Source organism: Perna viridis, chromosome 9, assembly GCF_037379345.1.
Source record: "Perna viridis isolate PV_CMFRI_1.1 ecotype Kerala chromosome 9, ASM3737934v1, whole genome shotgun sequence".
Lineage (NCBI taxonomy): Eukaryota > Metazoa > Mollusca > Bivalvia > Mytilida > Mytilidae > Perna > Perna viridis.
In genome coordinates this window covers 15,100,468-15,115,535 of record NC_142453.1, presented here as the reverse complement: position 1 = coordinate 15,115,535, position 15,068 = coordinate 15,100,468, and the positions used below count along the sequence as shown (strand labels likewise).

General features: G+C 33.2%; 1 protein-coding gene across 1 annotated transcript; it reads left to right on the top strand.

Moving 5' to 3' along the window:
* The first annotated feature begins 372 nt into the window (after positions 1 to 372).
* Positions 373 to 7,091, top strand: LOC148606922 (neuferricin-like). Its single transcript, XM_088546954.1, has 4 exons — positions 373 to 872; positions 4,801 to 4,941; positions 6,084 to 6,270; positions 6,858 to 7,091. The coding sequence occupies exons 1-4, from the start codon at positions 572 to 574 to the stop codon at positions 7,069 to 7,071; spliced, it is 843 nt and encodes a 280-aa protein (XP_088403080.1). The 5' UTR covers positions 373 to 571; the 3' UTR covers positions 7,072 to 7,091.
* Positions 7,092 to 15,068: the final 7,977 nt, after the last annotated feature.

Below are 15,068 nucleotides of genomic sequence, written 5' to 3'. Positions count from 1 at the left end.
TTTAACAAAGAATACCACATTTCTTTAAATTTAGTGGTTTCTGAATTTTGAGTTAATGAAACTTGCAAACAGCACTATGTACGGCGTCAGTTTCTTCAGGCGGAAAGTATATAACCGATTAATCTAAATTATGATATTTAAAGTATCTATTGAAGGAAGTTCGCTGCTCTATTTAAGAAAAACAAAGATTTCAATGGGTTGTGAAATCTTTCAAGATCATTCATGCTAGAAAATATAAAACGCAAAATTACAATGCTTTGTCAAATTTTCCGTACCAAATTTATCAATGTAGACCATGTATAAACAGTATTATAGAAACAGTTTTTGGATAGTTTTTAATATCGGATACTGCCTTCAAAGTTTTAGCTACACCAGTAATGGCTGCGCCCATGATAAAATAGGCCCAATTCTGTGGGAAATTTTATGCGAGAAACAGCTGTTAAACCGCATTAATTCTCGAAACTAGTGAACCAGGACGGATAATAATTGTTCCCACGTTCCGTGAGCTATTCGTTCGTGTCATCAAACTGTTACATGACCGAAAACATCACGTTCTAATTATTGACCGAAAATGATTTCCTGTATTCGTTTGTTTACGTTAACAGCTGTAATCGTTGCTGTATTTGCAGCGATTTTTACCATCGACATCTTCAAACCATATCGACAACTTATTCTTGATAATATACCGAGTTCAATTAGTGGCAGAGCAACAAGTTCCTCGTCGAAATCCAAATTATTTACCAAAGAGGAGTTAAGCCAGTACAAAGGAACGGATGGATCTCCTGTGTACCTTGCTGTTTTAGGACATGTCTTTGATGTGACAAAAGGGAAGAAACATTATGGACCTGGTGGAGGATATGAATTCTTTGCAGGTAAGAGATTTTGCTTTTTCTTTCCGTGGAACTAAAATGTTCCATGCACACAGTGTATATACATGTATTTGCAAACTCGGTCAAATGTATTTCAAAAATAATCTGTTTGGCTTTTTTCACATTTTGTATCTTATTCACAAATCACGTACATGTTTGTTGCTTGGTGTTTAGCCATTCTCAATAATGAGTTAGGATAACAGGATTGATTGAATTTGATGTTTAACAAAATTATTACCTTTCTTCTCTCAAATAAATTCAGTTAACATTGTATTTTCTGAAAACATTTTTTCTATACAATATTTGTTTACAAAGTGATATCACTTAGAAAAAACAACTAATATAAACATGTCTCAAAGCTCTTGTTGGATTTATTGTTTCCAGATCTTTGAGAATATATACTTTTACTCCACCGCCACAAGTTTTAGTCAGATACGTAATAAATGTAGATCTAATAGAATCACAATATATTAAGAACATTAATATACCCATATATATAAACATGTATTTTTTTTTTATTAATATACGCATGTTTTGTGTTTATTTCAGTAAAGTAATTACTGTAAATAATCCTTCCATTCGAAAACCACCCTAAACGGGCGAAACAACCAGTATGAGTATATACAGGAGGGGAAGCGGATATATTTTGGCTTTTCCTATGACATATATGTAGGACGTCATCGAAAATTGTATTTAACCTCGTGCTAATACAATGTACACACAGTACGTTCAAAGAATGTCTTCTAAATTCGTACCAGACTAAATGAAAAGTCATAACCCATTTCAATTTATATGAAACATATATATATATATATTATACGTCTCAGAATATGACTACTCTATTCGCTACACTGCTCCATTGGATCAAATTGATACAGGGAAGATAATATAAGCATAGAAGGGTCTGAAAAAATTCCAACGATGTTAGAACTGTCAAATTTGCGAAGCAGATTTTTAGTCGTTCCCTCCGCGGGACTCGAACTCGTACTGCTGTGACATCTATTGCAACACCGCCTGCACCGAGTCCAACGCCCTAGACCACACGGCCAACTAGGCTATATTAAAATATAGCTTTCGCTGGCCAGATCATTCCTCCTCGTAGGATTAATCTAGGGCTGTAACTTAGTACACGAAGTATGATAGTACGGGACAGCTCATCTACAATGTAGGTGTTACTATATAGGATAGAGGATGAAATCAACGATACATGCCACCACAAATCAATTATACAAACGTCTCAGATTGTGACGACTCTATTCGCTACACTAATCCATCGGATCAAATTGATACAGGGAGGATAACGTAAGCATTGAAGGTCTGAAAAATTCCCAACGATGTTAGAACCGTTTTCACTCGGAAGTCACGTCATGGGCTTCGAGTATTGTAAGTATAAGAATGACAAAAGGGCTTCCGGCAGATAACTTCACGGACGGAAATGCTTTCTTCAAATTAATGCGTGATTCTTTTTTAAACTAAATATTTCATCGATATCCCAACTGAATGATATTTCAAACATTTTAAGTGTTAATTTTCAGCTAAATATTGTCGAACTGGTAAATCGAGACGCCAAACTATTTTTTGCGCTTGGCCGCATAGTAATTTCAAAGAAGATAGTTAAAAATCCAATACAATTTAATTGGAGTTATCTCTCTTTGGGTGGTGTTTGACTTTAACTATGCCCCGTGAATGATATTATAATCAAAATCATTTTATCAAGAAGCGTCACAATCAACATCATCAGCTGCCTTTTTCAAGTTTAAGGTCTCAAGAACGTAAACAAATGCAATAATCTTATTTTCAGGATATTTTTGTACATCTTTGTTTTGTTTTGCTGCAGGTTGCAAGGGAAATATTTAGCAGCACATACAGATTCCATACCAAAAGCTACCAAAATATATTACTTACATTTTTATGGTACATACAACATTGAATATACAATTTATGATAAAACACCTCAGTCTACAGAACTTTAAGTTGCTACATGTACATTTAATTACAATTTGATTCTGAAGTGATATGTAATTTTGAAAGTAAATATGATTTTGTTTATTTGTTAAATATCTGATATGTGATGTCATGATAAACAATTAATTATACATTTATTATTTATATATTTTTTGATTTTTACTATAATAGGTTATAATAGTATGTTAAGTCAATCTACATTACTGATTACATGTTTTAACTATGTACTCTTAATATTTCAATGGACATTTCATATTTATGTTAACTTAAAAAAAAAGAAACAGGAAAAAGTTCAGATATTTGTAAAGAAAAAATTCCTAGGAAAAAGTCCCAGTAGTTTCTAAGAAAAAACTTCCAGAAAACATATTGATTGATGTGTTATAAAGCTTGAAATCATAATAATTCTCAAAAACATTCTACATCCTATAGTAGGTATGGTTTAATGACCAATTTTAGCCATATTTTCTCAGTTATTTTCATTGTGGTGTTTAATGACCATTCATAAGTTGTAAAGCAGTGATTGTACTTGCTAAATGCAAGTTAAAATTCTATTTTTCAAGTAGAAATTATTCCTCTTGCTAAAATTTTCTTGTGGAATTCTATATGTATTATAGGTGAAGTTCCGAAATAATACAAGAAACATAGTTTTAGCAAGTATTAATTTTCAGTACTTACTTAATTTAGCAAGGAAAAAATTCTAAAATTCAATACTTGTAAAGCAATCAAATTTCCTATGCAGATTGGGTCCTGGGTCATTTTCTGATAGATATGGCCTCCCCCCTTTTTTCAATACAGTAATAAATGAATTAAGAAACCCCCAAAAATTGTTAACTTATATTTCATATTTCAATTCTTTTATTAATTGTTTTATTTTTATTTATTTATTTTTTTTTTGCATAATGAAACTTTCTACTTTTCAGACATGTAAGCAAATATAATATAAAACTATTTAATTTCAGTATTAAATGAAATAAAATGAATGATAAAATACATTTTTTTTATCTTTTACAGTTGATATTTTCCACAAAAACTCCTAATACATTCTACATGTATAAACGGTAACTTCTAAATATTTCCTGTGACTTTTTCCCCAACATTTGATTTTTACTGAAATGTAATCCTAAAGAAAAAATAGTAATATTTGAATTGAATATTCATCAGTCTAATTGCTCATTTCATATCTTTCACATTAAATTATATTTTTATACACACAATGATGAGTTTTCAAGCACTAACTAAAAGTCAGTTTTTACCTTGCATGTAAATTATTTTTTCTAATATCATCTGTCCACCAGGACAGGTAAATTTTACCTGAGACACCAGAATTTATCTATCAATTAGTGAGTTGTATATTACAAGTAACAGAATCAGTTTCAAAGGATTCATACCTGGCATACCAGGTATTGGAGGTATGCCAGGTATTTATCAGACTATGCTGGAGCTGTACTGTATAGTAAGCAACAGCCTTAGATTAAACCTACGAGGAGGAATGGCCCGGCCATCAAAAGCTTTATTTTGATATAGCCTAGCTGGCCGAATGGTCTAGGGCGCTAGACTCTGTGCAGGCGGTGTTGCAATAGATGTCACAGCGGTACGAGTTCGAGTCCCACGGAGGGAACTACCATTAATTTGCTTCACAAATTTGACAGTTCTAACGTCGTTGGGAATTTTCAGACCCTTCTATGCTTACATTATCTTCCGCGTATCAATTTCATCCTATGGAGCAGTGTAGCGAATAGAGTCGTCACATTCCGAGACGTTTATACACACACACACACACATAGTTCAGATGTTAAGCAGCAACATCATATGTTGTCCAGCTATTTACAATATCTACTTGTATATATGTATAGGTGTTTTTTTGTTGTTAAGTGACTTTCGTGCTTGGCAGTAAAGATATATTATGTCTGGATGTTTCATGATATGCAGAAATTCTAACTCGATATTAAACGTGTTTGTATTTCAGGTCGAGACGGATCCCGAGGATATGTTACTGGAGAGTTCAATGATAAAGGACTAATAGACGACATTACCGGATTTAGTCTGAACCAGATCCACACATTACAACACTGGTTAGATTTTTATAAGAAAGACTACACATTTGTAGGTATGAAATACGATAAAACACCAACATCAAATTAAGGGTTAAAATACCTTAAGCTGTAGGGTTACATGTATATGAAAGCTCAGCATATAAGGTTGTCGGTGGAATAGGCAGTATAAGTCGAATACACCGACATATTTTAGAGGTGTTTGTAGCCTATAGACTAAACATGTATCAATAAAACAAGTTCAGATATTGTAACTCATTCTTGCCTGCAAAGTTTCCCATTCGTAAGGAAACTTAAACACGAATTTCAAAACCTCTTTTAGTTAATCAATGTCTCTGTCACGCATTCCTTATATATTTATTTCGCCTGCTAACACATTTGAGACATTGACTGTGGAAACCAAGAATCTTTGGAATTTATATTATTAAAAAAAAGACATTTTACTTTTATGAAATGCTACATTTTATATCTTTAACTACAAAAAGTCAAGCATTTGTTATTTTTTTAAAATGCTTTAGAAATAGTACATGTTTATGTTCCGATTTGTCAAGACACAAAATATCAATTACATTTAGCATCCGGAAGATAAAACATGAAACGCTTCACAAAGTTAGCATTGCCAATTTGAAATCAAGAAAACTCTACTAGCGGGAACCAGGTGCAGTTCCAGTTTATATTTCTAGGTTTTTTCCTTCACTATGCTTTAGTGGAATATGAAAGTAGAATAGTACAAGAAAAAAAAACTTACCTCAAAGTAGTGTTTCAAATTTTGTGCTTTGATCGACGTGTATAAAGATGTTGTCATGCAGATGTTTACTTGCCAAAGACACAATATCTGGATGGCTAGATTTTATTCTTATTTGTAGGGAATTTACAATCTTAGTTGATTGTGTAGAACAAGTACGTATGGAAAACCAGCTTTTCCCGAACAACTCAATTTCCCTGATTTAATTCGCAAGCAAGAATAAAAACCGCCCAGAAATAATAATTTGCGGCGCAAATTTAGTAATAAAATACAAATGTACTACATAATTGAGAGGGCGAAATCACATTGATCTGCTTGGGAAAATGAATTAGTTAATAGTAGCAGTTTATTTCATTTATATATGTATATGTTGATTCAAATATTTAACTAAAATACTATTTTGAAGCTAGAATTACTGCTTGTAATAATGATTTCCATGTTTTACAATGGTAGGATATGTAATTGGGAACTTTGTTGACAAAAATGGCAATCCAACAAAGATGAAATTAGATTACGATGTGAAATTGGTCGATGCCAACAAAGAGCAAGATAATAAACTGGCTGATATTAAAATGTACCCACCGTGTAATTCAGAGTTTAAAGCAGGACATGGGAAAAGGTTATGGTGCTCTAATTTTAGGTAAGTACACTTTAAAAGCTCCAATTACGGGTAAGTACGACTTGTTAACTATAGATGTATAACCGACAGTTCCAAGTACACATGTAAATCACTCTAAGTACGATTTGCTATTGACTCCCAAGTGGTAAAGACCTTATATAACCGACTGCTCCTTGTGACTGGTAAGTAAGTTGAACTGACCTTTGTTATTACAAGGAATTAATACATAAAATATTAACCTATCACCTTTTATAAAATAGCCTTGTTGTGGAAGATCTTTACTAAAAGAAATAAAGAGGAGGGTTTTCCATCAAGACAGAGAGTAAAAGAGCAATATTTACTTATATTAATAGAATAATACAAAATTGATAAATTCGTATAAGTATTATTAGGTTCTGAACCTAATTCCCTTATGAAAGTTTTTCGTGGTCTGATAAACAAATTGATATGACAATTACAAAAAATGCATATTCAAAAGGGGGCACCTGTCGATCGGCTTTGTATATTTGTCTGATTTCAAAGAAGTTTAATATGTTTGGTTCCTTTGACAAATATGTTCGCATCGAATAACATTTTCTTACTAAATTCGGACTTTTTATTTTATTCAGTGGAGGTATACACAGAGATTGGGTTGGATTACCACGCAAGTACTTCAGACCAGGAGAGACACATCCACGTTGCGCATGTGTGAAAAATATAGGACCACCTTCTGATAAACCAGATGCAAAAGACCATAAAAATAATGGAGATTTAGATAATCCTAATATGAAGTTATACGAAAACTGTGATCCTTTCTCAGATTCTTGTTCTTTTCCTGAGTAAAATTTTTTTAAAACTTTTGATTAAGTCTGAATCATTATTTGTTACTTTGCACGTAGTTACAAGAGAAGTTTTTTAGTGTAGTAATGAAATGTGCAATTGTATACACAAACACAATTTTTGCATATAACTGCAATGTATGTAACATGAGCACACACGCACAACTAAGCTCAATTTCCAGGTGAAATTAGAAAAAAAATACTTTAATTGTTAATGCTACTACCAGTAAATAATTCTAACAAATCGGAAACAAGTATTTTATTGGAACTAAACATACGGACCTAAACATGCTCACGAAAGGCTTGAGTGTCCTTGCTGTTTTCACCATATTGACGGAATTAAAAATTAAAAAGAACTAGATATATTTTGTTACGTATCACAGGATCATTTTAAATCAATCTCTAAGGCTCTATGATTAAGTTTTCTGTTTTTATTTTTGAGTAGCGCCCATTTTTTTAAATTTCAATATAGTTGAGCGGAAACACTTGGCGTGTTCTATTTTTAAAAGAAGTATCAACCTTCTACGATTTTTTTCGTTTTTTTGACGAATTTTTAAAAAGTTTGGACGGCGGCCATTTTTAAATGGTGACTATGTCTGAAACGTCAAATCCCTTGTGCACATCTACATATGGTGGTCTATTTTGTGCCAAGTTTGGTTTCAATCCATTCAGCCGTTTCTGAGGAGATGTGCGGACAAGGCGGAGGGCAGAAGAAAGAAGAATTTTAAAACCAGTGAAAACGATATGTTCTTCAACTTCGTTGGGGGAACATAATAAGTATTGTGGGAATCAGGTTTTGGAAATCATCGTCTGCTCTTTGGTTATGGCACAGAACCAACTACAAATGACTTCCGCCCCATATAAAATGATACGTAATGAAATGTCGAAAAACACATTTTCGACAAAATATGAAGTGCTGAAGAACAGAGGAATATATACTTTTGTTTTGACCTCGTTTAAGATATTCATATGGTATAGTCACTATAAAAAACGAAAGTAACTTCAATTTTTATAGCAAATCTGTTTTTGCACAAATTTCTAAAAATCATTTAATTAAAGTACACAAGAGTCACTTTATTTTATTGTAGAGCTGCCCGCACTTCTTCTCAAGTTGGCAACCACCATCATGATTCCATCTTGTATGTCAATACCGGCATTTGATATAATATATATGCGCGAGAAATGTTCAATACAAATATCGGTTTTATAAGTGCATTTAATTCAGTTTCAAATATTGGGCTAGCATCGGGTAATACAGGGGCGGATCCAGACACTATAAAAGAGGAGGGGTGCTAGGATATTATTTACCATTTTTTGTCAATTCTACACATGAAAATAACAAATTTTAGAATAAAAAGGAGGGGTGCCAAACACTCTGCACCCAACCCCAGATCAACCACTGCAATACGAACCATAAATTTATTTCATTTGAATTACTGAAAAAAGTCGTCTTTGTTGATTGCATTGCACACTATACTCGGCGTCACATAAATAACATACTGTTAAAATTTGAATAAAAATATTTTCTACGACTTTATTGACACCAACCTTCGTTTAAATTGTCTTAAATGACTTGCTCATTCGTTTAGCCAAACAGCTTCTCAAAAACAAGTCGCTTATTAGCTTAAATCATGCGTAACAAATCCTTACGGGAAAATCCCATACTAATATCCGCCATGTTGGTTTTTACGGGACGATTTGTTTACAAACGAAGTGCGTAAGTTCCCGTCGAACTCCGGTGACAATCGTCTGCTTGATCAACTTCTCGGTATTATACGTTGTTCGCGTAAAATAAATCCGAGATATCCGAAATAACGCCGAATTGCATTCTGGGTTCTTCGGTTTTTGGACAAACCATTTAAACGTAAACAACATCTCCTAGCAACCCGATCACTGTAAACATGGCCGACTTTTTACAATGTAAATATTGCCACCTAGAATTAAAATCTGACCGGAATTTAACGATTCAATGTTTAGGGAGAAGCCGTTTGGCTAAAAGAATGAGCAAGTCATTTAAGACAATTTAAACGACGGTAGGTGTCAATAAAGTCGTAGAAAATATTTTTATTCAAATTTTAACAGTATGTTATTTATGTGACGCCGACTATAGTTGCCAATCTTGAATGAGAAATGACTGGCATTTTTTTAAGTCAAAGTTTATCACTGTCTACTTTCCACCCCACGCACACTTAAATGTAATTGAAAACCCTCTTACCGCCTGTACAAGACTCGCCAAGTCTTCCCGAGTTTATACATTAGTACGAATTTATATTAATAATATATATCCAGAAAGTTGCTGTTAATGCTACTTTTGATTCTGAAAGAAAGGCCACATCTTTATTTATTTCGAGCGAATATTATTTACGCTTTACCGTTTCCCGAGGCTGGAAAGAGCTATTGCAAACAACTGCTTATACTTTTGCATTAGCTGTACATGCAAACAAACTTCAGTTGTTACCTTAATATAGCAACAGCCGTGCAATTTGCCTCTTTTTCCTTTAAGTATTCCAGAAGATGTAATTACTTGATTTTCCTTTAAATTAGGAAGTGACGTTTCGAAAGCTTTGCCCTGCATCTGGGTTTTCAGACATGTCCGACTGTTTGGGCCTTGCTATGTGGATACATTTTGCATTATAACAGCTACTCACTTGCTTAAGCAACGTCCCGTAAGTTTGACACCCGAATAGATTTAACACTTCTGTCAACCCGCCTTGATTTGTTTGTGTCGATACTACATGCATATTCACTATTTCCTTGTCCTGGAGAAGTTTCAAAAGTGTGCAATTCAAGAGATTGTTTTTGTCTCAATGACGATGGCACATAGGCTCTTTACTTGTTTAATTATGGGTGAAATTAAGATTTTTTTCAGAGAATTCTAGCACAGTTTCCAGATAATCATCTCTGTGCGCTTTTGCTTTGCAGCTATATCATTTAGTGTGCAACCCAATTGAATCCCAAAATGCCTTTGTTCCACTTCCGGTAAATTTGCCACATTCTAACGTTATCGTTTATTTGCTGAGGCAGAACGTTTATATCTTTGCAGTGGTAACAATAACTTTTAGATCAGACTTAGTCTTTTCCTGGAATAAATCTAGGTAATCATATTTTTTTTTGAATGTCAGAAATTTCCATTTCAATCTATTCTGTTTATTTTTCGGTGTCTGCTTTTCCTATAAGATGCTTAATGTTTGTGTTGACTATTAGGTCTGCAAGACATGAAAAATTCAACCTTTTAGCAACATTCTAGGAAACATCATGTATTGAAATAACGTTACTGCACACCGCATGGATAAGCAGTACATATAGCATCATTTGAGGTGTAAAATAAGGAAAGCGGTTAAGGATCATGTACTGAAAAGACAGTAGCTCCTGCAAGACATCAGAAACATCGTCAATCCCAATCACGTAATGTTTGCTACTATAGCGGGAGATCATAAGGGATGCTTTGCACAGTCTATGCACAGTCTAGACATTGCACTTAGTTATATAATATTGAATCATTGAGACACGTGCATAATGCAAGGTCCAAACAATGGAAGCAGACGTTAAATGGCCATTGCTACACCTGCAAACTACGAATCAGTAAGACTGTTAATGAGTTGAAAGATAAGTTAATGCATAAATTTACACACTAACGCAATGGAATTAAGAATTTTTACAAAAATGCCGCTTTTAAGGTTAAGACATATTTTCTGAATTGAAGTCTGGGATGATTACATACTTTCCTGTACTGGGGACCAGAAAACTGAACAAAATATTTTGTCTGAGAATAACTTGCATGATGGTAACTTGGATTCTTTGATATCGCAAATATATAATAAAGAATATTCTCATACTGAAGTATGTTTTTCAGGTTTCATTCGACATAAAGGGATAGAGGGACGACTGGTAGACAGTGAACCAGAATAATATGTACATTCTTATGGAATGTTGCTTCTGTGACCTAGCACAAAAACACTCGTATTTAGTATGTCGTTTATAGCTAGTACAAAGCTGGGAAAGTTCGATCGTTCAAGTGTTTTCGTCCTAAAATGCATGAATGTAGTTAAACTACTTATCAATAAAGCATTGTCAACAACTTTTTTCTCATTTCCAAGAAAAAAAAATTATATTGATATAATTCAGTTAATAATTAAGTATTACATTATTAAGCTGAGTTGGATACATATTTCAACTTTCTACCATCTCACCCGAAATTGGTTTTAGGTCTCAGTAGCGTATTAATTTTCCCATAGACTTCTATAGTGAAGTGCATATTTTTAGGATTTTTAAAGAAAATATGTAAATTGATTCAATAAAACTTTCACTTACGTAGCATTTCTAAGGACATGTGAAAAAATAATTGCCCGCAAAGAAAATAGGGTGAGTCCACGAAGATCGGACAGAAAAATAGTCTTGAACTATAAATAGCCATTTTCCCTACTTTCACTTTCGTTTTGCACTCATCAAACCAACCCTTTCAGTGGAACATTTTTATGTTATTATGTTAGATTTTCTTTTAAAAAAGTTCTTCATCTTACAGTGTGATGTTTGCTCTATTTTATAATTCATTGTTCATATCTTTTGACAAAACATTAGTTTGTAAAGAGGCAAAAAGAAAATGCACTATATTTTAATAGCATCCATGTTTTGGCGTACACCCGCTCAGGGATATGCAATACGATACTGGTACCTTTAAAACAGCATTGGTTTATTTAAATGAAATGAGTTAAGTTAATAGTGTTAATCACTGACAAGTTTTCTTTAAATATAAATTGGTCATCTGGTATAACACTGGAATAAAATCGGTATACCTGCATCATTGAATTTATTCCTTTCATTATTCTGATGGATCTTGTAATGATTCTATTTTTTTTTCTGATTTTAATGGCAATAGACAATGTCATTATAGCTAATATAGTTCTTATAGTTAAATTGTGTGAAATCGTCAATGAAGCATTCTCAGACTGACCGAAGTTTATTTATAATTCGTTCAACTCGGGGCAAAGATCCTTACCACGAATACACAATAAAGATTTCAACCAATTTAATTTATTGTTTACGGAATATATGCATTTGCCGTAGTTCGTGAGAGAGTAATCAAGAGAACCAAGATTCTGGCGGAAATAAAAAAAAAAATGCAAATCCAGGGATAAACAAAGACCAGACAAGGAAAACAGTCAGACACAATAAATAATATTTTAAAAAAAACCCAAAATAATAAATACAAAATGATAAAAGTAAATGAGCAACTCGGACTCCACTAAAGACTGGTAGCGGAAATAAAAAAAATGCAATCCAGGGATAAACAAAGACCAGACAAGGAAAACAGTCAGACACAACAAATAATATTAAATAAAAACCAAAATAATAAATACAAAATGATAAAAGTAAATGAGCAACTCGGACTCCACTAAAGACTGGTAGCATGGACCAGGTGCATCGGTAGGTTAAGCGTACTCTGCTTTTCTAGAAACACACACCGAGTTGCTCATAATAAGTCAATTCCGGGGTAGACGAAAGAGGAAAGAAAAACTGATATTCGTTGCTCAAATCAGTTTTCATGGTGCAGGTGGATACATTGTGACGATCCGAGAGTTTATGATGAAAACCATAAATACTCCGTTCCAGTAGCCTAATTGTAAGAAGTCTAGGACGATACCAAAAGTCTGCGTAGTTACGGTTAGCTCTGACGTAAACTTATGAGTTGTAAAATGAAAACTCCATACGCAGATGCTAAAGGGATGGCCCCAGAGACGAAAGGCAAGACGACAATACGGAATGAAAAGTCATCGCGTTTGTCGTATAGTTTGGTCAATAGTTTTTCTTTACATCGATCTTAGAGTAAGTCAAGATATGATGCCGACTTCACATTGTCTGTAGTATCCTTTATCTCAAGTTCTTTTGGGGTAGATGCAATGTATCAAATCCCCGAAACGTGGATTGTTTTACGATAATACGTCATCTATAGAGATTAAAGGAACTAGCTAAATGATGTTTCTTCTTTTGGATCCGATCAGCTATTTTTTGTATGATTATGTATTTTCTTTGAATAATTGGAAGAGTTAAACAAATACTAACAAATGATGGTTCCTTTTCATAGAGTTCCTCTCTGGTATTCTCTGTGTATGCTTATTTCGTGGTGTTTTGGTCGTCATAGCGCCCATTGTAAAATTTTGATTCTATTATGTAACCCAAACATCATATAAATTTATTAAATAACACGAAAGCAATAAAGTTGAAAAAGATACTAGCACTTTCCGTATATCAGTTACACTCTTCATTACGTTCATTATAAAGCTAAAACAACTTAGCTTCGAGGATATAATTTGACTGTCTTTGTAGATATGAACCACAAAAATTCTCAAAAAATCTTTCGTAACGCAGTGTTAACTAATCAAACACACGGTACAAGTGACACTGACGATCAGCTAACTATTCCTATACTTGGTGTAATTGCCGTTTTCGTGCTAAGAATATATACTCTATACTTTGCCCTCATATGCTGTATTTTGATTATGACCGATTAAGGGATTTCTTAACGTCCTTGGCTATTATTTGTTCAAGAAAATCGTGTATATACTTTAGTAAGCGAAACATTTTTATATAATTATCACAATAGCAACGTTTTTTTTTAATATGGATGAAATGTACCCCCACGCGATACCTTCTCTATCTATGTAGTAAAGCATGCAGTATTCGAAAGAGAGGTTATTTTAATGGCGAAATTTTGTTGTTTCTATATCTTAGTCGACAGTCTTTCATGAAAATCATGTCTGCACTTTTAAAAGTAAGTGACACCTTATATAATGATTACAGTAGCAATTGAAAATATGGATCAAATGTTTGTACCCCGCAGTACCCTAGCTCACTCTATGTATTAAGCAATATTCGGAAGAGAGCCTTTGCAAGTAAAGGGGTATAAAAAGATGACTTCTATATTTTTTTTTATAATTGCGTTTCAATACCTTAGTTGAACACGATTTCAATGCGAATAATTTACTTATAAGAGTAGTTGACAAGTTTCCAATGTTATACATCTGTGTACTATTTACAACACGTTGGTCAACATTTTTTCTATTTAAAATTGGACCCCGCGGTACCCATGTCCATAACAATTCTGCGGAGCGGTTATTAAAATCTACACTCTGTGTAAATATATTTTAACATAGTTGAGTACTTATATTAATATATATTTTTTATATATATTTTACCCTACCGGTGCACCTGGTCCATGCTCCCAGCTTTTAGTGGAGTCCGAGTTACTCAACTCATTTGCTTTTGTTACTTTGTATGTATGATTTTAGTTTTTTTATGTTCTTTGTTGTGTATGTCTGTTTTCCATGTTTGGTCTTTGTCCCTGGATTACACTCTTTTGATTACCGCTATAACCTTGGTTCTCTTGACTACTTTTAATATTATATCTTCTAATATTTTTTGTGATGAACGATATAAAGAGAGATATTGGATTTGTTAAATATGAATCTAACTATTATCCCCCGGACACCGGTATATTAGAATATTCAAATTTTACACGTTCAGCAATCATTATCGATGAGTGTAAAACAATTTAATAGGGGTGTTTAGCATTTCTTACAACCAAATTGATGATAACATGTGTGTTTCATTTCTTCTTATTTCATCATTTTTTTAAAAATAATTTAAAGATTAAACTAACAATTAAGTGTTCATCGAACAGTGCAAATGCAGCTTAGATTGTTAATCATTGCAGGTTATCAGTCACCTATGTATTAGACTAACCCAATATTCCGCGGGATATTATTGTCGCCATTGCCCGAGAAAAGAAGATGTTTCGGAAAAAATATGTAAGTTATTTTATCTTCAAATAGTGTTTAGTATAACTAAAAATAAACGTTTTAGGTTTCACAAGGCAAGGGGTTTAGTAATTACAATGATTAATTTTAATTCTATCTAGTATAAACATGCACTATGAAGCATTTTTATAAAATAATAACAGTGATAAGACCTACACTACTACAACAATCTCCAAAGAAGAGATTG

Bases quoted from the DNA above. Each gene is read 5' to 3' on its own strand.
- LOC148606922 (XM_088546954.1), top strand. From the start codon at position 572: ATGATTTCCTGTATTCGTTTGTTTACGTTAACAGCTGTAATCGTTGCT. The intron at 4,942-6,083 runs GTATGAAATACG...TTACAATGGTAG, and splicing joins GAAAGACTACACATTTGTAG to GATATGTAATTGGGAACTTT. The intron at 6,271-6,857 runs GTAAGTACACTT...TATTTTATTCAG, and splicing joins TTATGGTGCTCTAATTTTAG to TGGAGGTATACACAGAGATT.